We start from the raw sequence: 22,887 nt of genomic DNA, 5'->3' as shown, positions 1-22,887 counted from the left end.
GATTTTTAACTCAATCAATTTAGTAAGACATGACTTCCCACGCACAAAGACATGTTGACTACCCTTTCCAAATAAATATAAATCCTGTCCCTCACGATTCCCTCCAACTACTCGAAAACCATTGATGTCAGGCTCTTTACTCCCTTGGCTTTTCCTTACAACCGTTCTCAAATAGTGGCACCACGGTAGCCAACCTCCAATCTTCCAGAACCTCACTGGCGACTATCAATGATGCAAACAGAGTTCTAGATCTACACCAACCCTCCAAAGACTATCCAAATAGACCCATTTCCCTGACTAATGCACTGAACGTACACATCCCTGAACACTACAGGCAATTTAGCATGGCCACTTCACCTAATTTGCACATCTTTGAATGTGGGAGGAAAGCGGAACACCTGGAGGAAACCAGTGCAGAAATAGGGAGACCATGCAAACTCCACACAGTCACCCGAGGCTGGATTCAGAACCGGGTACTTGGTACTGTGAGGCAGCAGTGCTAACTACTGAGCCATCCCTGGTCACTTGCCCCTAAGTTCTCCTGCACTGACATTTCAGTCACTTGCCCTGCCTTATTTCCCAAGAGTAGGTCAAATCTTGCACCTTCTCTAGTAGGTACATCCACCGACTAGAATCAGAAAATGTTCTTGCACTCAATTAGCAAATTCGTCTCCATCTAAACCCTTAGCATGATGGGAGCCCTAGTCTATGTTTGGAAAGTTAAAATCACCAACCGATACCACTTTATTATTTTTGTAGAAAAGCTTGATTAGATTAGATTACCTACAGTGTGGAAACAGGCCCTTCGGCTCAAAAAGTCCACACCAACCCGCCGAAGTGCAACCCACCCATACCCCTACACTTACCCATTCATCTAACACTACTTGCAAATTTAGCATAGCCAATTCACCTAACCTGTACATCTTTGGACTGTGGTCTCTGGCGCTGTGAGGCAGCAGTGTTAACCACTATGCCACCGTACCGTCCCAAAGGAGTTGATCTCCTTCCAACTTTGTTTTTCTATTTCTCACTGACGACTGGGGGGTGATAGTACAATCCCAATTAGGTGATCATCTCTTTCTTATTTCTCATTTCCACCCAACTAATTTATTTTGATGTCACTTTCCTGAATGTCTTCCCAGGAATGTCCTCACTCAGTACTGCTGTAGTGTTATTCCTTGTCAAAAACGCCAAACCCCCTTTCTCTCTTGCCCCATTTTCTATCCCTCCTATACCATTTGTATCCTGGAATATTAAGCTGCTAGTCCTGTGCATCTCTGAACCACATCTTTGTAATTGCTATGATATGCAAATCCCATGTTTCTAAAATGCCTGGAGTTCACCTGCCTTACCTGTTAGGCCTCTTGCATTGAAACAAATGCAGTTTAATTTATCAGTCTTACCTCAATCATTGCTTTGTTCATGCCTGCCCTAACTGTTTGAATGGCTCCTTTTCCCAGATTGATCTCTTCCCTCACTGTCTTCTTGGTCCCACCCCACCTTACTCCTTTTCATCCCCACCAGCAGCTCTTGCAAATATCCCTACCATTGTATTAGTCATGTTCCAATTCAGGTGCAATCTGTCCTTCTTACGCAGGTACTTCTACACCAAAAGAGATTCCAAAGACCCAACAATGTGAACCCTTCTCCCCTGCACTAGCTCCTCAGCCACACATTAATCTGATCTATTCTCCTATTCCTACCTTCACTAGCTCGTACTAACCTCGAGGACCTCCTTTTTAAATTCCTCCCTAATTTCTGTTATTCTCCCTCCAGTCTCATCTTTTCCCTTTCTATGTCATTAGTTCCAATGTGCACAATGACCTCCTTCTAGTTCCTCTCCCGTCTGAGAATATTCTGCATTCTCACCGAGATACCCTTAATCCTGGCTCAGGAAGGCAACACTCCATTCTGATTTCTCGCTGTGTTCAAATCAACAAAGTTATTGGATGGAACTTCGTATGTTTGTTGGTTTCATTGTATTTACACTGGACTCAACATAAATGAGGAAGTACCAGATAGGCAGCATTGTAACCATTATGGTACCGAAATTATAAAACGATATTCATTTTCCGAACGCTTTCAAGTTTCACAACATCTTTCTGACAGGAAGGAGACCAGAATTGCATGCAATATGTCAACATGGCCTAACCAATGTCCTGCCGCAACATGACCTCCCAACTCCTGTACTCAATACTCTGACCAATAAAGGAAAGCATACCAAACGCCTTCTTCACTATCCTATCTACCTGTGACTCCACTTTCAAGGAGCTATGAACCTGCACTCCAAGATCTCTTTGTTCTGCAACATGCCCTAGGACCTTACCATTAACTGTATAAGTCCTGCTAAGATTTGCTTTCCCAAAATGCAGTACCTTCTTCGCTGTCCACTACACCTCCAATTTTAGTGTCATCTGCAAACTTATTAATTGTACCTCTTTATGCTCACATCCAAATCATTTATGTAAATGACAAAAAGTAGAGGACCCAGCACCGATCCTTGTGACACTCCATTGGTCACAGGCCTCCAGTCTGAAAAACAACCCTCCACCACCCTCTATCTTCTAACTTTCAGCCAGTTCTGTATCCAAATGGCTAGTCCTCCCTATTTTCCGAGATCTAACCTTGCTTACCAGTCTGCCATGGGGAACCTTGTCGAACGTCTCACGGAAGTCCATATAGATCACATCTACTGCTCTGCCCTCATCAACCCTCATCAATCAAAACTCAATCAAGTTTGTGAGACATGATTTCCCACGCATAAAGACATGTTGCATCAATTTTAAAAATGATGACAGTCTTGATCTGATGCCATTTGGAAATCTAAATATTCTTCCATCTATTCCTGACTGTGTGAGTGTCTGCCCGTTTCTCTCCCATCTTGGAAACCTGTGCTGGAAAAGCACTTGGAAACCTCCTCATTCATCATTTTTGGATTGGTTCATGGTGGCTACATTGTCCCCTGTCTTTGCCCCTCTCCTATCTGGTGTTTCTGTATATAAAATCACCTGTGACTGCCACCACCCCCCACCCCCAACCCCCACTCCCCCAACCCTGCCAATGAGATTCCAATCTGTAAGTCACTCCCAGTTAGCTGTTATTCTACATCCAAACATCCTTGATTTGACTCACTCCTGAATAACTTTTATTCTTTATATAGACCACACTATCGAATTGGTAAGATCCCAGATGATAACTCACTCCTAAGTATATGTTATTTCATGTATAAACCATCCTGAAGCCTCAATTGGATTTGAATCTGAAATTCAATCATATGTTAACCACATCAAATTTCTCCAAACGATTTTATATGTAACTCACTCCTCAGTATCAATTTTTCAAAACATAAACTATCTTAATCCCCTCAATTAGATTCCAATTTGTTATTCAATTCCATGCTTCTGTTATTCAAAACATAAATCACTCCGAATGCCTCAATTAGACTCTAGTCTGTAATTCACCCTCAGGGACCTGTTATTCCATAGTAAAACTTCCAGAACCCCAATTAAGATTCCAATCTGTATCTCAATCCCAGATGTCTGCTATTCCATGTAAAAACGACAACGAATTCGTGATTAGAGTCCAGTTTGTATCTTATTCCTGGATATTGCAACAGAAACTACGCTGAACCTTTAAATTAGATTGCAGTCTGTAACTCTCTCCACAGTGTCTACATGTAAACCACCCCAAGCCCCTCAACCATTCTCCCAGCTGCATTGCACTCTCTGGTACGGTTACTCTATATATAAACAACCCCAAACAGCTCCATTAGATTCCAGACTATAACCCAGCAGAGTATAAGCCTATGGTATGGGACCAATTTTAGGCCGTTCAGCCAGTAAAACTTGTTCTGCCATTTGATCGTGACTGACTTGTTTCTCAGCCCAATTCTCCTGCAATCTCCTGTAACCCTTGATCCATTCACAAAATAAGAAATTATCCACCTCTGTCTTAAACACACTCAATGACTTGGACTCCACAGCCTCTTGCAGCAATGAGATCCACAGATTCCCTTGGGTCTAGCTGAAAGAATTCCTTCTCATCTCAGTTCTAAAGGGACATCCCTTCACGTTGAGGCTGTGCCTTCGGGTCCTAGTCTCTCCTATTCGTGGAAACATCTCCATGTCCACTCCAACCGGGCCAATCAATATCTGTAAGTTTCAATCAGATTCTCCCACATTCTTCTAAACTCCATCGAGTCCAGACTCAGAGTCCTCAATCTCTCCTCATAAGGCAAGTTCTTCATCCCTGGGATCTTTCTTGTAAACCCCTCTGGACTCGATCCTTAGATAGGGGCTCAAAACTGCTCACAATGATCCAAATGTGGTCTGACCAGAGCCTTATACAGCCTCAGCAGTACATCCCTGCTCTTGTATTCTAACCCTCCCGAAATGAATGCTAACATTACATTTGCCTTCCTAACTACCAACTGAACCTGCCTGTTAACCTGAAGAGAATCCTGAACTCGGACTCCCAAGTCCCTTCGTGCTTCAGATTTCCGAAACCTTTCCCCATTTAGGAAACAGTCTCCGCCTCTATTCTTCTAATCCCATTGCATACCCTCCCACTGTCATCCATCTGCCAACCGAACCTTAATAGGATCCTGAACTCGGACTCACCCCCGAGGACCTTGTTTGTGCTTCAGGCCTGGCAGCATCTGTCCAGAGACAGACAGAGAGAAAGCGGAGTCAACGTTTCGAGTCCGGGACAGCCGTCCTTCGGGAGAGTGGCCTTTGGTCTTGATGTGCCGCCGCACAATTTCTTGTTCACTCCCACCTCTCTGTCTGTGTGTGTATTTGTGATTATGATTGAGTTTGGCGAGTCCCGGAGCCGGCCCTGTTGTTTCTCTCTCCTGAAAGGGTTGTCCCTTTAAAGAGTCTTTCCCCTGAAGCAGCTGCTAACGGTCACTTGGGGCACGAGGCGGCCGTTAACCGCCATCTCGCGCGGGGCCTGAGGGGGCGGGGCCTGAAGTTAAAATGGCGCCGGGGCCACGCGGGAAGGAAAAGCGCCGAGGGAGAGCGGACTGTGTCAACATGTCCCGTCCCCGAGGGTCAGGATGGTGGTTATTGGGGGGTGGAGGGGGACAGGAGAGATTCCCCCCTCCCAGTGAGGCAGCTTGTACAAACCGCGAGGTCTCTCTCCCCCCCCCCCGTCTCCCTCCATCCCTCCCACCCCCCCTCTCTCTCTCTATAAATGACTGTCCATGATTTGCTTTAACTTTCTATGTTGATTAATCTCGATGGCGCTGTGATTTTGTGCCTCTTTCTGACTCGGTCCCTGTGTGTGTCTATGTCTCTTTCTGTTTCTCCCTGCCTCTCTATGACTCTCTCTCTCTGTGTCTATCTCTCTCTGAGTGTAGGGTGGGAGTACCGTTTGTTGCTGAGCACAACAACAATTCCTGCCTTAGAAAGGTGCTTAACAGATTGGTTTAATCACAGGCATCCCTGTGTCAGGCCTAGAGCGGAGTGCTCACCTGGAAATGAAGTAGTGGAGGGAGACAACACCTTGTTAAACTGCTTGGTTAGACCTCGATTCAATATATTTTCTACAAGGATGGTGAATTTTACTGGGAATACTCCAACCACTGCAGAACCATACACGCAATCATCAACATCAGCAAAAGCTAAGAGGGCAATTGTTACTCTGCTGTTTCTAACCAGGAGGGAGAATCTTCCTAAACAGCCAATTCCTCGCCGTTTCAGTGATCGGTGAGTTTCTAAGCAACTCTATCCAAATCCACATTGTCAGAGCAATATGGTTGCACTGGGGGAGCGTGCGGAGGGAGATTGACCAGGATATTGCCTTGCGGGCTGGAGAGTTTCAATGATGGAAAGAGATTGGAAAGACTGGTTGTTTTCCTGAGAGCAGAGATTGAGTGTGGTGACATGATTGAGATGTATAAGATAATGGGTGTAGATAGGGTAGACAGGAAGAAACGTTTCCCCCCTTGATGGAGGGATAAATGATTGGGGGAGGGCATAGATTAAAAGTGAGGACCAGGAGGTTTCGAGGGGGACGTGAGGGAAAACATTTTCACCCAGAGGGTTGTGGGGAATCTGGAACTCACTGCTAGTAAGAGAGACAGAAATCCTCACTACATTGAATCCAGATTTAGATGTGCACTTGTGATGCCAGGATAGAGTCTATAGTGGTTGGTCTATGACGTTTAACTTGTATTTTTCTGCAGAAATACAAGCTTGGGTAAGGTGAATGGGCAAGGTCTTTTCTGCAGGGTAGGGGTGCCCAAAGCTAGGGAGGGGCATTGGTTTAAGGTGAGAGGGGAAAGATTTAAAAGCGATCTGAGGGGTAACTTTTTCCACTCAGATGGTGGTGCATATTTGGAATGAGCTGCCAGAGGAAGTGGTGGAAGTAGGCACAGAGACAACTTCTAAAGAGATTTGGAAAGGTATATGGATAGGAAAGATTTAGATGGATATGAGCCAAAAGCAAGCAACTGGGACTAGTTTCATTTCATTTGTGAGATCCAGTCGGCATGGACAGATTGGACCGATGGGCATATTTCTGTGCTATATGCCCCTGTGACTGGGAAAATGGTATTAGAGAATAGAGAGTTGGTTGCTTTTGAATTGCATGGATTTAGTTGGCTGAAGGTCCATTTTCTGTGCTGTCGACCTCTGCTTCTACGATTCCTTGTTAAGAAGTCCATCAGAGAAATGTAGAAGCTGAGACATTACAAGCAGATGTTAACACCAAAGATGTTCACAGTAGGATGAGGTTGGGGACAGTGATGGTAACCCTCAGGATGCTGATAGTGAGGTGGGGTGGGGTCAGTGATGGTAACCTCCAGGATGTTGATAGTGATGAGCTGGTTGGCAGTGACAGTAACCCTCAGGATGTTGATAGTGGGGATGGGCAGTGACAGTAATCCTCAGGATGTTGATAGTGGGGTTGGGGACAGTGACTTTAACCCCCCAAGATGTTGATAGTGGGAAGAGGGTGGGGATAGTGATGGTAACTCCCAGGATGTTGAGAGCTGTATGCGGATGGGGACAGTGACGGTCACCCTCAGGATGTTGATAGTGGGGTGGGAATGGGAACAGTGACAGTAACCCCCAGGATGTTGATAGTGCAGGGGGTGGGGACAGTGATCATAACCCCCTGGATGTTGATAGTGATGTGGGAATGGGAACAGTGACCGTTAGCCCCGGATGTTGATAGTGGTGACATTGATGGTAACCCCCGGATGGTGGTAGTGGGGTGGGGGAGGGGAGCATGACGTTAACCTCCAGAATGTTGATACTGCAGGGGGTGGGGACAGTGATGGTCACATCATTGAACATCAAGAGGCAATGGTTGGCCATCCATAGTTAACACAATCTTTGAAAAAGTAGATTTGACAATACAGGAAGACTTTGTAATGATGTGAAATCTCACTTGTTTTATTTCTCCTTTCCATCAATTATTATCCTGTCATCGAAAATAACATCAATGAAAAAAAGAGACAATTTCAGCATCCAATCTTTTATTTCTTCTTTGTCTTGTTTTGTTGCAGTTCCTGTTGCTGGGGTTTCCTCACCCCGGAGCCAATAAACAGTCGTCTCGTTCTAGAATGTGTATTGAGTGTGTAGTGAGGTACTGCACCCTACTTTGAATACTACTTTCAACAGAAAGCCTTAAAGAATGCCATCAGGAATTCCAATTCTAGCTCTGAAGTACAGAGCTGGTTATTGAATCCTTCCAGTCCCAGCACCAAGGCAGATACCAGTGTGTCGCAATCAACAGGGGTCAGAACGATATTTAATATGACCAGTAATTCCATCAACCTCACAGAGCCAGGTAATTCATTCTTCATCCGTTCTTCCATTCTTCACTGGGTGTGACTGAACACTTGACATGAACACTTGGAAAAAAATTGCTTCAGAAACTCAGCAGGTCTGCGGAGAGGGGGAGAGTAACATCCTTTTTCAGATTAGGGAGACCTTCATCGTGTGAGGATTCAAGTCCAGGAGCAGGAGTGACTTGCTACAATTGGACAGGGTGACACCACACTCTGGAGAACTGTATGTGCAGTTTGGGGTCTCCTTACCTGAGGAAGGATATTGTGTCTATGGAGGGAGTGCAGCAAAGGTTTCCCAGACTGATTCCTGGGATGGCAGGACTGACAGATGGAGAGAGATCAGATCAGCTAGGATGATATTCATTGGAGTTTAGAAGAATTAAGGGGGAGTCTCATAGATGCCTATGAATTTGAACAAAGATGAGACAGAGTAGACACAGGGAGGGTGTTTCTGGTGACCGGATGGAGAGTCCAGAACCAGCGGGTCACAGCCCAAAGGAGACGGTGCAAGATTGAGATGGGGAGAGATGTCTTTATCCAGAGAGTGGGGAGAATGTGGAATTCTCTGCCACAGAAAGCAGTCATGACCAGAACACTGAATGTTGTTCAGGAAGGAGTTGGATAGAGTTCTTAAGAGCGAAAGGGAGAGCGCGGGGAGACACGGGACCAAGTTAGGTGATCAGCCATAACTCCATTGAATGGGCCGAGCAGGCTGTGGAGGGGCCAAATTGTTTCTCTACGAATGGCACAGTTGCCGCTGGCAGGTAGAGGACAAAGGGAGGTTTTGCCTCGATTATATATAGGCCGTGAGAATGAGGGACATTAATTTCTAGCTGACAATTTAGAGAGAGTGGGTGCAGAGTGATCTTTTGGGTTTAGCATTGAAGAGTCTGGGTTGGATTGATGGGTTGTTATTAATGAGACAGGCTGCACAGAAACAGTGAAGCCACTGCGATGGTGGGGGTTTGGAGCGAATTTCACAGACACAAGGTTATCCTTCCGAATGGACGGGTGTTAGCAGAGGGTCAGGGCAACAGGGAATAGGAAACACTAAGATTGGTGTTTGCTGAAGGAATGATGTTATTGATAGGAAATCGCTCTCTGAATCCAGCACAGGAACACAGCGCTGAGATGGCAGCACTCATTGTCCCAATGTTTCTGATCCTTTCTCTTGTCACATGGCTTCACATTAAACTCTGGACCAGGAAACAAGGTGGGTGAGACACTCTGGCAGGTAATGTTGGTGTTCGTTCTCCAGTCGGGATTCGACATGGGTTTCAAACTATAGTTGCTCACATAGAGTGTATGAGGGTGTGTGTATGAGAGAGTATGAGTGAGAGTGTGTTTGACTGAGAGTATGAAGGTGTGCAAGTATATGAGAGAGAGAGACACGCACACATTTCACACACGCAAATGCACTCACTTCTGCAGTGCATCTTGTAGACAACAATTGAGAAGACAAACACCATCCAGAGATAACACAACACATGTTTGATTGGCACTGTATCCACAAATATCCACATGCTCCACTACCCGTGCTCAGTAGCAGCAGTGTGTATCATCTATGAGATTCACTGCAGAAATTAACCAAAGGTCCTCAGGCAGCACCTTCCAAATCCACAACCAGTTCCATCTAGAAGGGCAAGGACAGCAGATACATGAGAATACCACCTCCTGCAAGTTTCTCCCTGAGCCACTCATTATCCCAACATGGAAATATCTTAGCTGTTCATTTAGTGTTGCTGGGTCAACATCCTGCAGTTCCCTTTCTAATGGTATTGTGGGTCTACCTACAGCACAGGGGCTGCAGTGGTTAAATAAGGCAGCTCACTACTTCCTTCTCAAGGGGCTAACGAGGGATGGATAATAAATTCTTGGCCCAGCCAGTGATTTCCACAACCCACAAGTGAATTTAAAAACAAATAATAAAACACTATGTGGGAATATGGGCAGGCTGAACAAGTGGCAGATGAAATTCCTTGGGGAGACATACAAAGTAATGGACAGCACAGATATAAAGTAAAGGTTAACATTGGAATGCTTGTTGCTTGCACATCAGTCAAAGAATCCAGATTCATTTGCTAGCAGGAGAAGCTGAATATTTACAGTAAAACTTTCCCATGTTCTTTCTCTCTCATTTTCTCCAGCTGATTCTTCCAACAGTTCTCGATGGCACAGGTAAATTAGTGAGGTGTTTAGCAACTTCGAACAGCATTCAAACACTGTCCAAATAACCTGAAAATCACTCTGGGGTGCAAACCCAGCAATTTTACATTTGTTAGACAATTTGGAGCAAATGGACCCATTGTGTCTGACTCGTTTGCAAATCTAAAGTACAATAGTTCAAATCGAGGACACACTATCAATTTCCGTTAGGCACTGAACTGAGCGTTGGTCAGTCTCGTCAGTGGTGAGGCTATCCATTGTAGTTGGAAGAATTGAAAAAGGCAAGTTGTCATCTGAATGGGAGAGAAAGTTCAAATTGTGTTGGTGCAAAGGGAGCAGGGTGTCTTTGTGCATGAATCTCAAAGTAGTATACAGCTACAGTGGGTCATAAGGAAGGCAGTTATTGCGAAAGGAATGGAGTATGAAAGTAGGGAAATGTTACTGCAACTGGACAAGGTATTGGGGTTTCCATATCCAGACTATTGCAGACAGGTTTGGTCCCCTTACTTGAGGAGGGATGTAGTTGAATTAGGAGGAGTTCAGAGGAGGTTCGCTGAATTGATTGCCAAGATGAAAGGTTAGTCTTGTACAATTTTGATCTCTAGAGGACAGATGCAGTTATACTGGAAGTAGTTCTGAAGAGATTCACTCAATCATTTTCAGAGATGAAGGGTGTTACTCTGGATTTTGGAAGATATAACCCTCAATTAGTTCTAAGATGCTAAAGTGGGGATTGACAAAGGAGATGGAGAAAGGATGTTTGCTCATGTGGGACAATCTAGAATGAGAGGTTATTGTTTTAGGATAAGGGACTGGGCAGACTGAAAATGGAGATAAGGAGGAATGAAATCTCTCAAATGAGGAGGGGGTTGTACATCTGTGGGAACCCGCCACCACCACCCAGGACACTGACTAACGTTCTGTCTGTCTCCTCTTTCAATTTATGCAGTGATGGGTCAAAGAGAGTGTGAGCAGCTAGGTGGATTTGAGGCTGAGATGGGATCAACTACAATTGTATCAAATAGGCGAGCAGTTTTCTGAGGGGCCAGATGGGCTCAACCTGATCCTAGCCTGAATGTTTTTGTGGAGTTATAGAGTCATAGAGATATACAGCATGGAAACAGACCCTTCAGTCCAACACGTCCATGCCGACCAGATATCCCAACCCAATCTAGTCCTACCTGCCAGCACCCAGCCCATATCCCTCCAAATCCTTCCTATTCATACGCCCATCCAAATGCCTCTTAAATGTTACAATTGTACCAGCCTCCACCACATCCTTTGGCAGCTCATTCCATACACGTACTACCCTCTGCATGAAAAAGTTGCCGTTTAGGTCTCTTTTATATCTTTCCCCTCTCACCCTAAACCTATGCCCTCTAGTTCTGGACTCCCCGACCCCAGAGAAAAGATTTTGCCTATTTATTCTATCCATGCCCCTCATAATTTTGTAAACCTCTATAATGTCACCCCTCAGCCTCCGACGCTCCAGGGAAAACAGCCCCAGCCTGTTCAGCCTCTCCCTGTAGCTCAGATCCTCCAAACCTGGCAACATTCTTGTAAATCTTTTCTGAACCCTTTCAACTTTCACAACATCTTTCCAATAAGAAGGAGACCAGAATTATTTTGTTGGTTAGTAGCAAGGAAATGAAACAAAATGACACGGAGGGAGAAAATGAAGTTTGACTTACAAAATAGGTTTTAATTCGTCAACACTGGAAAATAAAGACAAAAATTGATCTAATACAAATTTGGTGAAGGACACTGTGTGAAAGAAATGGAAAGACAATACAAAATAGGGGGGTAAAGTTCTAAAAGGTGATGCAGGAACAGATGGAGCTGGGGGTATATGTGCACAGATCAGTGAAGGTGGCATAACGGGGAGAGGGGTTAATAAAACACACAGCATCCTTGGCTTCATTAATCAGGGCCGAGAGTCCGAGAACAGGGAGGTGATGTTGAACTTGTACAAGACCCTTGTTAGACCTCACCTGGAGTGTCAGAGCGAGAGAGTAACAACTGATAGGTGATGGTTTAACCTGAGCGTTACCATGCCTCAGACAAGGGTAGAGGTGGGGAAGGACAGTCCTTCATGGTAACCTCAGCCAGTGAGAGATTCAAACCCATGCTGTCGATGTTACTCCACATTCCAAACGAGCCATCCAGCCAAGTGAGCTAACCCAACACCCAATACATAACAGAGAGCAGAAAATAAATTAATTCTGGAGACAGCACAAGTATTGAATGGAGAATATTAGATCATTTTGGAGATGCATCTTTGTTCTGTTGGGTATTTCTTTATATGTGTGTTACACCTTACAGGCAACAGTAGCTGAATTTAGAAATACATTTGACAAAAGGAGTTGGCCTTCTGTTACCCAGGCTGGTTTTGTTCTGTTCTGGACACCTTACTGAAGGAAAGATGTTCAAATCCTGGAACAATTTTGTCCTGCTCAATTACTCAAATGTCCAACATTGCTTCTATGTCTGTACTCAAATATACACTTCATATTTATATTTGTTATAACAATGTAACACCATGATCGGTTTGTTCAAATTGATTGTAACTTTAAAAATGCCAAATCTACATATGAATTTGATGCAGCTCATAAATGTGTATTTATTATAAGCATACAGGCTAACCTGCTTCTAATCTTTTATGAATGATAATTGGCTTTGAATAACAGAATTTACTGTCACTGAGGTGGTAAACACTGAGAACAGGGTAAAATAATGTACATTTATATATCGGCAGTTGTGTTTAACTCTTGGGTTGAATGTGTACTTCTGGAAATGGAGCTCAATGTGTGTCTGACTCAATCCGCTTAGTGGAAAGGATATTCTCCTCTCTGACAGTAGTAACATACCTGCTGGATGTGAGAAGCAGCTGGTCATTCTTGGATTGATCCATCAAATATTTGCCTGGAGAAAGACAAAAGAGAGAGCTCCTATAAATCACTGGCAGCTGAGTAGGAAGACATCAAATGATCAATGCAATATTCAGGTCATGATCATTATAATTCTTTGTTTTTGAACAGGGCAAGGAGAACAGTGCAGATCCTGGTTCCACTCGAGCCCTGACTCCTTCCAGTTTTTTCTGTTTCCCAAATTCTAAAATATTTCAGTGAGATAAAATAAACTCACCAACATATGGACATCTCCACAAATGGAATGATTACACAGTTCAATTTCCAGCTCCCAACACATTAACTGTTGAAAAACAAATACTAGGCACGATTTCACATACTTGGATACGTTTACCCGGTGCCTTCTATATTTATTCTACACAGGATTATCACATTTGTTTCTATTGTCCTTTATTTCAATGTCTATTCGCAATGAACATCGTGAAACAGAAAGGCTCATGCCCGAAATGTCGATTCTCCTGGTCCTTGGATACTGCCTGACTTGCTGCGCTTTTCCAGCAACACATTTTCAGCGTGAAACAGAAGCCAAACAATGAATTTCCATCCGTGTTTATGGGATTGCAAACCACAAGAATGTCCCACAGCAGCTTTTTCCCGCTCTGCCTCCCTCAGCAGGCCCACACACAGCCCGAGAAAGGCCTCTCTCTTGCCCCCCAACCCCCGCCCCCGTCCGGTTACTCCACGTGCTGGGACCAGTTCCTGCTCCGCTCGGCCTCTGACAAACAGCCCCCGAACCGGGAGAATGGAACAGAACAGAGAACTTCCCTGAACTCACCCCGAAACAGTCCCGGTCTCGGAGCCCCCTCTGTGTCCCAGGCTCCCATCCCGATGTGCCGCTGGAAGGAGCCTGCTGTTCCCTCGCTTCCCTGGGCGCTGATCTCTCCATTGCGGTCTGTTTCAAACAAACCTCTTACACTCACTGAGTAAATGCTCCTCAATGGCAGCGCTGGCAGAGGCTCTCACGCATGCGCTCCTCTGGTCAGGAACAATCAGCATTGGGGAGGGCGAGCGTACGATGTTTTCCCCAAAATTCCCAGAAACAAACATCAATTGGTCATTTCCCTAATTCTCCCAGTTTGACCAAAGGAACTGGGGCTGTGGGGGAAAGAGCAGATAACGTTTCGAGCTGGGACATTGTCCCTTTGTGAAGCTCCAATGGCACTCATTCCCGGGTCATGTTAATAACTCCTCCCTCCGGCTCACTGGTCAATCTGATCAGGGAGCGGGGAAGCTGGCGGCCAATCGGCCCATCATGTTTGCTCCCCCATTCGATAACATCACGTCTGATCGAATGTTAACTGTGGTATTTAATCCTGCTGACCCCATATCCACAAATATTAACTCAAAGTATCATACAGAGAGATGGAATAAGTGGACCAGTCTTACGAAGGCAGAAAATAACTGATGGAGAGAGCCTTGCGTCACAGTGTCAGTGCTTATTTCTGGGTCAGGAGGCCCGTGGAAAAGTCAGACTTGGTGTGCAATAACATCTCTGGGACTCGGTTTAGTTTATCGTGGATGACAGATTTTAGTGTCAGGTATGCTGTAGACAGAAACTTTGTGATGCATTGTATGCCACAACGAGACACCCCCAGCTGTTTTTGTTTATTCACTCCGAACGTGGATGTCGCTGACTGAGCCTACCATTTATTCTCCATCCCTTTGAGAAGGCGGTGTTGAGCCACCTTCTGGAACAGCTGTTGTCCATGTGCTGCCCACAATGCCATGAATAGGGAGTTCCAGGGTCTTGATCCAATGACAGTGAAAGAAAGAGGTTTTATTTCCAAGTCAGCATGGTGAGTGCCTTAGTGGGGAACTTATCCGACATCAAGGCGGTGTTCCCTGACATCAGCTGCCTTTATCGTTTTAGATGGAAGTCGTTGCGATTTCGAAGGTCCTCCTTTTACAAATAACAAAACTCGAATCTCTTTGTCAACGGCATAGACGTCTCTCTGGTCGATAGCGTGAAATCAGGATAGTGTGTTGCCTCCCTGGTGTAAGGATCAAGGATATTTCGGAGAGAGTGCAGGATATTATCAAAGGGACGTACATATTGGAACTACCTACATAGGAAGGGAAAGGGATGAGATTCTGAAGGAAGAATAAGGAAGAGGGGCAAAAATTTAGAAAGGAGTTCATGTTTGGTAGTAATATCTAGGTTACTCCCACTGCTACGAGCGACTGAGGGTAGGAATACGATGATAGAGCAGCGGAATGCCCGACTCAGGAGCTGGTGCAGGGGAGAGGTGTTCAAATTTTTGGATAATTGGAATCTCTTCTGGGAAAGACGTGACTTGTAGAAAAAAAGGATGGAATACACCTGAATTGGAGGGGATCTACCATATTGGCAGGGACATTTCCTTGAGCTGCTGGGGACGGGTTAAATTAGCAAGGTGTGGGCATGGGGTGAGGTCAGTGGGAACCGGGGAGATAGTGAACAAAGATATCAATCTGAGGCTGGTGAGTCGGTAAGTCAAACACCCAGGGCAGACAGGAACGTAGCAGAGAATGTGGTTGGATTGATAACTTAAACTGCATTTATTTCAATGCAAGAGGCCTAACAGGGAAGGAGGATGAACTCAGGACATGGTTAGGAAAATGGGATTGGAATTGGGATATCATAGCAATTAGAAAGACATGGTTTGGGGATGACACAACTGGCAGCTTAATGTTCCAGGAATCAAATGTTATAGAAAGGATGGGGGGAGGGGTCAGCAAGAGAAAATGGGGAGTGACATGTTTGGTAAGAGATAAGATCACATCTTTACTGAGGGAAGATATTCCTGGACTTATATCCATGGAAATTATTTGGATGGAAATGAGAAATAAGAAAGGGTTTAATCATCTTATTGGGATTGGACTGTAGACACCTTAACAGTCAACAGGATATTGAGAAACAAATTTGTCAGGAGATCGTAGATCTGCAGGAATAATGGTGTGGTTATGGTGAGGGAGTTGAACATTCAAACATAGATTATGGCTGCCATATTGTTAATGGTTTAGACAGAAAGACATTTCTTAAGTGTGTACAAGAAAAGTTTCTGATTCAGTATGTGAATGTATTTTCTAGACAAGGTGTAAATCTTGACCTACTCTTGTGATATAATGATGTGTCAGTGGGGGAGCACTTTGGGGCCAATGACCATAATTTTATTAGTTTTAAAACTCTGATGGAAAAGGATAGACCAGATCTAAACATTGTTTTTCTAATTTGGAGGAAGGCCAATTTTGAGAGTATTGTGCAAAAACTTTCAAAAGTTGACTGACGGGAAAACCTTAGAAAATGAGGGTACAGAGACAGTATGTTCCTGTTTGGGTGAAAGGCATGCCTGGTAGGTGTAGGAAGTGCTGCATGAGAAAAGAAGTTGAGGTTTTGGTCCAAATAAAATGGAAGCATATGTTAGTTAAATTCAGGAGAGGTTGAGTGAATCCTTCGAAGAGTATAAAGGCGGTAGGGATATACTTGAGAAGGAAATGAGGAGGGCAAAAAAGGGACATAACATACCTTTGGCAAATATGTTAAGGAGAATTCAAATAGATTTTAATAATACATGAAGGTCAAAAGGGTAACCAGGGAAAGAAGATGGCCCCAAGGCAGCCTACGTGTAGAAGAAAAGGAAAAGTGGGAGATAATAAGCGAGTGCTTACAGAGGAGAAGGAAGTGGAAGATATAGAATATGGGGAAACAGGTAGTGACATCTTTAAAAATGTCCATAATACAGAGGATTATTACTGCTGGATGATTTTAAACGGAAAAGGTGGATAAAGCACGAGCACCTGATCTGGCGAACCTGGAAAATTATGATAGGCTAGGGATGTGATTGTTGGGCCCCTTGAGTGGGCGGCACGGTGGCACAATGGTTAGCACTGCTGCCTCACAGCGCCAGAGACCCGGATTCAATTCCCGACTCAGGTGACTGACTGTATGGAATTTGTACATTCTCCCTGTATCTGCGTGGGTTTCCTCCGGGTGCTCTGATTTCCTCCCACAGTCCAAAGATGTGCAGGTCAGGGGAATTGGTCATGCTAAATTGCCCGTAGTGTTAGGTAAAGGGGTAAATGTAGGCGAATGGGTGGGTTGCGCTTCAGTGGGTCGATCTGGACTTGTTGGGCCGAAGGGCCTGTTTCCACACTGTTAGTAATTGAATCTAATCTTGCTGAGATATTTGTATCATCCATAATCATAGTTGAAGTGCAAATAGGCTGGAGGCCGGCTAACGTGGTGCCACTATTTAAGAAAGGTGGTAAGGAAAAGCCAGGGAACTATTGATCAGTGAGTGTAACATCAACAGTAGGCAAACAGTTGAGGGACAGTGAGAGATAGGATTACATCTTTTTGAAAGGCCAGGATTGATTAGGGGTAGTCAACATGACTTTCTATGTGGGAAGTCATATATCGTGAACTCGACTGAGATTTTTTTGAATTGGTAACTGATGAGGGCAAAGTGGTGGATGTGATCTATATGGCCTTCAGTAAGGCGTTTGACAAGGTTCCCCATGGGAAATTGGTTACCAAGATTGGATCACACGGAATACAGGGAGAACTAGCCATTTGGATACAGAACTTGTTCAAAGACAAAGGGTGGTGGTGGAGGGATGCTTTTCAGACTGGAGGCCTGTGACAATTGTTGTGCTACAAGGATCACTGCTGAGTCCACTGCTTTTCATCATTTACATAAATGATTTTAGTTAAAAAATGACAACACCAGGTTATATTCCAACAGGTTTATTTAGAAGTACAAACTTTCAGAGTGCTGCTCCTCCATCAGGTGTCTGGATTTAGAAAGCTTGTACTTCCAAATAAACCTGTTGGACTATAACCTGGTGCAGTGTCATTTTTAACTTAGCACACTCTTGTCCAGCACCTACACCTCCACATTCTTACGAATGATTTGGATGTGAGGTTGCAGGTATTGTTAGTAAGTTTGCAGATTACACAAAAATTGTAGGTGTAGTAAACAGCAAAGAAGGCTACCTCAGAATACAGCAGGATCTCAATCTGATGGGCCACTGGACCCAGGAGTGACATATTGAGTTCAATTTAAATCAATATGAGGTGCTGCAATTGGAAAGGCAAATCAGGGCAGGACTTACACACTTAACATAAAGGTCCTGTGGAGTGTTGCTGAACAAATGGAATGCAGGTTCGTTGTTACTTGAATGTGGGGTTATAGTTAGATAGAATAGCAAAGAAGGCATTTGATTTGTTTTCCTTTACTGGTCAGAGCTCTGCATATGTGACTTAGGAGAACATGTTATGGGTTTACAGAACATTGGTAATGCCACTTTTGGAATATTATATGCAATTCTGGTCTCTCTCCTATAAAAAAGAATGTTGTGAAACTTGAAACGACTACTTAAGATAATTTTTGGTCCAAAGAAAAGGCCTACAATTTGGGAAGAAATATAGGGAGACGGGAAGGCTGCAAACAGATCCAAATTCAGCAAATGATTGCAAAAAGGGATTTAACTAACAAAGAACAAATGAAGAAGAGAGTAATGTTGTGGAAACCATTTTATAAAAAAAACCTGCTAAAACACTAATAAGTGTGTAAAGAGAGAAATGAACATAAATAGGTTGACAAAGAGGACCACATGCCACTTACAACATTAAAGAGGGAAGTTCAAAATGGGGAACAAAAATGTCTCAAAAACGTTAACATACTATTGTTCTCTGTTCACAAATGTTCACACAACTAACACAGTAGTGATATTGGTGAGTTTAGTGAAAGGCAAGAACTGAACCAAATCAGTATATTTGGGAAATGATGTTGGGACATTGGATAGGATTGAAGGTTGGGAAACACCAGTCCTTGATCATCTACGTCCCAGAGTATTTAATGTAGTGGACTGAGTAATACTGGATGCAGTGATGGTCATGTTCCAAGATTCCATAAGCTCTGCAATAATGTACACAGATTGGGGGCTAGGTAGTATAAGCAATCCAATCGAAAAGGGAGGCAGGTATAAAATTGTGAACGATAGACCAGTCAGCCTGCAGGGAAAAAATCAAATTGAAAGCTTCAATTGCGAAGCATTTGACAAAACAGTATTCAGGATCAGTGCACACTGTTCTGTCTTCTAAGCTTGATAAACCGACTGGCCATCTTTGAGGATGCAAACAGTGGAGCTGATGAGAGTGTAACAGTTTCTGAGGAGAAAAACTACAACTAACTCCCTGGACACGGCAGCAAAAGTTGAAAGGAGGAGAAATTCTATCCTTTCACACTTACATTTGGTGATATTTTTGGCGTGTGACTGTGTGAATGTGAATATTGTGTCAGAGAGACCGTCGGAAAAGGGCGGACGGTTAGTCGAACGTAACTGTGTTTGTGTGTCCATGAATATTATGATATTTCTGGGTCTCTCTTGTGAAAATCAAAAACATTTTCAATTCAACTTATTCCCCGGCTCCCCCACTAGACCCCAAAGGTAGAATTTAAGACAATATATTCGTTGATTTCAAGATTTTAGTCAAAATGTACCGACAATGTCAGCGTTCAGCTCAAACAGCTCGATCTGTACGGCAGCACAATGCGTTTAACTCGACAGCGGAGCCATCTTTTCGAGTGAAAACTTTTCAGTCGCAAACCTTCCCGCGTCTGGGTCAGGAGCGATCCAGCCTGGCTCTCTGGAAATGCGGAATTTCAGAGGAATCGGAGAGTTTAGGCCGTTAGAGAAACACAGAGAGGCAGCACGAGCAGGAAGCTGACGGCAGGTTGTCCCTGCGCCGTCCGCTCGCTGCCTTGAAGTTGCTCAGCGCCGCCGCCAGCAGCTTCATTGCTGACCCAGTTCAGACTGACCCAGAGAGAGATTCAGCGCAGAGTTCTCAACATGAGCGACAGTGCAGCCACCGAAACGGCGCCTCCAGCCTCCGCTCCCACTAAAGCCAAGGCACCCAAGAAGAAGGCGGCGGTTCCCAGGAAAAAAACACCCGGTCCCCAGTTGGGCGAGCTGATTCTGAATGTTGTCGGAGATATCAAGGATCGCAAAGGGGCGTCTCTGTCCGCAGTAAAGAAGGCGCTAGAGCGAAGTGGGATCGATGTGGGAAAGCGAAAGACACAGATCAAGATGAGTATCAGGAGGTGCCTGGCGAACGGCTCCCTTGTTCTGGTCAAGGGCCAGGGCGTCTCCGGCTCCTTCAAACTCCCAAAGAATCCAGTCAAGGCAAAAGCGGGAAAGAAGGCGGGAACATCAGCGGCCGCCAAGAAACCGGCGGTGAAGAAATCACCGGCCAAGAAAGCGACAGCGAAGAAATCCCAGGCCAAGAAAGCGACAGCCAAGAAATCCCCAGCCAAGAAAGCGATAACCAAGAAATCCCCAGCCAAGAAAGCGAGCGGCAAGAAGACGGCACCGCCAAAGAAAGTGGTGAGCAAAGCAGCGCCAAAGAAACGGACTCCCGTGAAGAAGGTGAAAAAGGCCAAGGGTCCGAAAGCCCCCAAACCCCTCAGCAAACCGGCTAAAGGCAAGGCCAAGCCCAAAGGGAAAGTAACCAAGACAGCAGCAAAGAAATGAACCAGTCAGTGTAACATGTAACCATCTGAACCCAAAGGCTCTTATCAGAGCCACCCACAAATCTCAGGAAAGAGCTGAGGCCGGATCCAATGTTCCCTGTCCCGACGCCAAACAAATCTACCTGAGATGTTAATTGATCTGAATAACTGAAATACACACTCATGCCATGGTTTACGAGAGCGGCGACCTGTGAATGGGAAAGGTATCATATAGAGAGAGTTTATTGATCTCCGTCTAGTTATTTCACTTCGCGACTTATAGCTACCGAGTCACGAATGTGACATAGTGTAGTATTTGTATTTCATTGACCCGTTCAGGAGTGTTACTTTGTTCAGTTTTGATAGACCCTGCGGATGTTTTCATGGCGTGTTCCTTCCATCTGCCTCTTACAGACAGTTCACGCAGCAATCCCACATTGTCGTCGGGCTCGTTACAATCTGGGGGTAATACACAAAAAAAACCCAGGGGCGACACGGTGGTTCAGAGGTTAGCACTGATGCCTCAGCGCCATGGACTTCTGAGTGGAGTTTGCACATTCTCCCCGTTCAGTTTGCCTGGGCTGTTTTAAACCCCGCCTTTCCTCCTGCTTGTGACAGGCAGATCAGGCAATGATACCGCCTCCTGCCCGCGCTGATTGCTAATTAGGTTTTAACGAGTTACTATAAAATATTAAATTCTATCTGAGTTGCAGACCGATTGTGTTTTGCGTTTTAATGGTTACTTTAATCTCAAAGTTTGTGAGGGTGAATTCGGCGGGTATTTTGAAATTGACCAACTGTCATTTCCAGTGAACCAATCAGATTCCAACAATTCTTTTCCTGCCCTTTCTGTCCCTTCCAGAGCTGCTTTTCTGTGGGCTGAGAGACAGGGTTGTATCCAATCCCAGCTCTGGGGGGGGCGGGCTCTCCATTCCCTTCAACACGCAGCACGGCAGGAGCCTCAGCTTTGACAGCAGCAGCCTGTGTGTGTTACAGAGAGTGGAAGAGAATGGCCAGAACCAAGCAGACAGCGCGCAAATCCACCGGAGGGAATGTTCCCCGCAAGCAGCTGGCGACCAAAGCGGCCCGCAAGAGCGCTCCGGCCACGGGCGGAGTGAAGAAACCCCATCGCTACAGGCCCGGCACGGTGGCTCTGCGGGAGATCCGCCGCTACCAGAAATCCACCGAGCTGCTGATCCGCAAACGTGCTTTCCAGCGCCTGGTGCGAGAGATCGCTCAGGACTTCAAGAACGACCTGCGCAGGGCCCGAGTAAAACATTAATAGGGAGTCAGTTGAACAATAAAGTTAGTAAACAATAAAGCACCAGTCAAGCGATTGCAGACGTTGGAACATGGCTTTGAATGATATTAAAAGGGACAGGCGTCACGTCAGTAATACATTTCAGGGGATCTCGTTGAAGACACAGATCGCACAAGCGGCAGTGATTAGAATATACGCCGCTGTGAATGTTATATAACTTTCACATGCTTCATTATAGTAGCGCAGTATTAATTCCGGGATTAAATTCCCTCTGTGCCCCTTGGTGTTCCCACCAGCTGTAACTATATGATCATTGCTGAGAAAGCAGGCGGGAAAACATGGCGCCAAATCATCAACCGTTTTCTTTCAAATTTGAAAATCCTGCCAAAATGTAGATTCGAGAAGGAAGCATTCGTATTTAGTCATTAATTTGCAATTTTTTTTCCAGTAATGAGTCTAGAAGCTATTTGAAAGATTCGAGATTGTCTTCGGAGGGAATGAATAACATCATTCAGCCCTGTGAGGATTTCACGAAAGTTCTTCGGCGCAATGCGCATTAATAACGAACACCGCCTTTAGATATTATTTTAATACCGTGCCCCCTTTATTGCAAAAGCTCATTAAAAATCACAGTCCGGCAACTGTTCTGGTTCGATCTCGGTTCATTTTGAAAGCTTCTAACAGACAGCAGAAAGCCTCATTTACACTATTCTGCAACACAACGGAACCCGCGCGGAGTTTTGGAAATTAAAATAAAAATGTGTAATGTATCTATCCATGGGTCTGTAAGAAAAGGAGCACTTCTTTTGTTTCCGAGTGGTGACACTCAGGGCTCACACCCCAACCACGGCTTGTCCCTCCTGGAATAATCAAATATTAGAGAGTGACTTGACAAATAGCAGCAAACAGAAAGAAATCAAAGATTCAATGGTATTTAATATGCTTCCGAGAGGCAGAGAAGAGAGGGCACATTCTCCACTCTGATGTCAGCGCCAAATCATCAACACTTTTCCTTCCAATTTGAAAAGCCCGCCATTTCACAAATAACGGAGTATGTTTACGTAGAAAAATGATGTATATAAAAAGGAGAACGTTGCTTAGAGGGGAATTCATCAACACTTGTTAATTAGGTTATAAATATATACTTCAGACAATCTCTCTCGCTCATTCATTTGCATCTCTCCCTATTTTTTTTCTCTCTGGACCTGAAGAACTGGCAGAAACAAATACACGCGCCAAGAA

At 44.7% G+C, this 22,887-nt stretch overlaps 3 protein-coding genes across 3 annotated transcripts in view; 2 read left to right on the top strand and 1 right to left on the bottom strand.

The window, feature by feature from the left end:
• The window catches only part of LOC132837101 (histone H4-like), a 468,073-nt gene that overhangs the window by 110,780 nt on the left and 334,406 nt on the right, over nt 1-22,887 (bottom strand). The window lies entirely within an intron of this gene.
• On the top strand, nt 19,708-20,985 carry LOC132837112 (histone H1.11L-like). Its single transcript, XM_060856807.1, has one exon. The coding sequence runs from the start codon at nt 19,726-19,728 to the stop codon at nt 20,404-20,406; it is 681 nt and encodes a 226-aa protein (XP_060712790.1). The 5' UTR covers nt 19,708-19,725; the 3' UTR covers nt 20,407-20,985.
• Nucleotides 21,304-22,248, top strand: LOC132837230 (uncharacterized). The gene has a single exon (XM_060856950.1). The coding sequence runs from the start codon at nt 21,394-21,396 to the stop codon at nt 21,664-21,666; it is 273 nt and encodes a 90-aa protein (XP_060712933.1). The 5' UTR covers nt 21,304-21,393; the 3' UTR covers nt 21,667-22,248.

The sequence above is a fragment of the Hemiscyllium ocellatum genome, chromosome 49, assembly GCF_020745735.1.
Source record: "Hemiscyllium ocellatum isolate sHemOce1 chromosome 49, sHemOce1.pat.X.cur, whole genome shotgun sequence".
NCBI classification, from domain to species: domain Eukaryota; kingdom Metazoa; phylum Chordata; class Chondrichthyes; order Orectolobiformes; family Hemiscylliidae; genus Hemiscyllium; species Hemiscyllium ocellatum.
The sequence above is the reverse complement of the archived record's forward strand: the minus strand, read 5'-3'. Positions and strand labels throughout refer to the sequence as shown.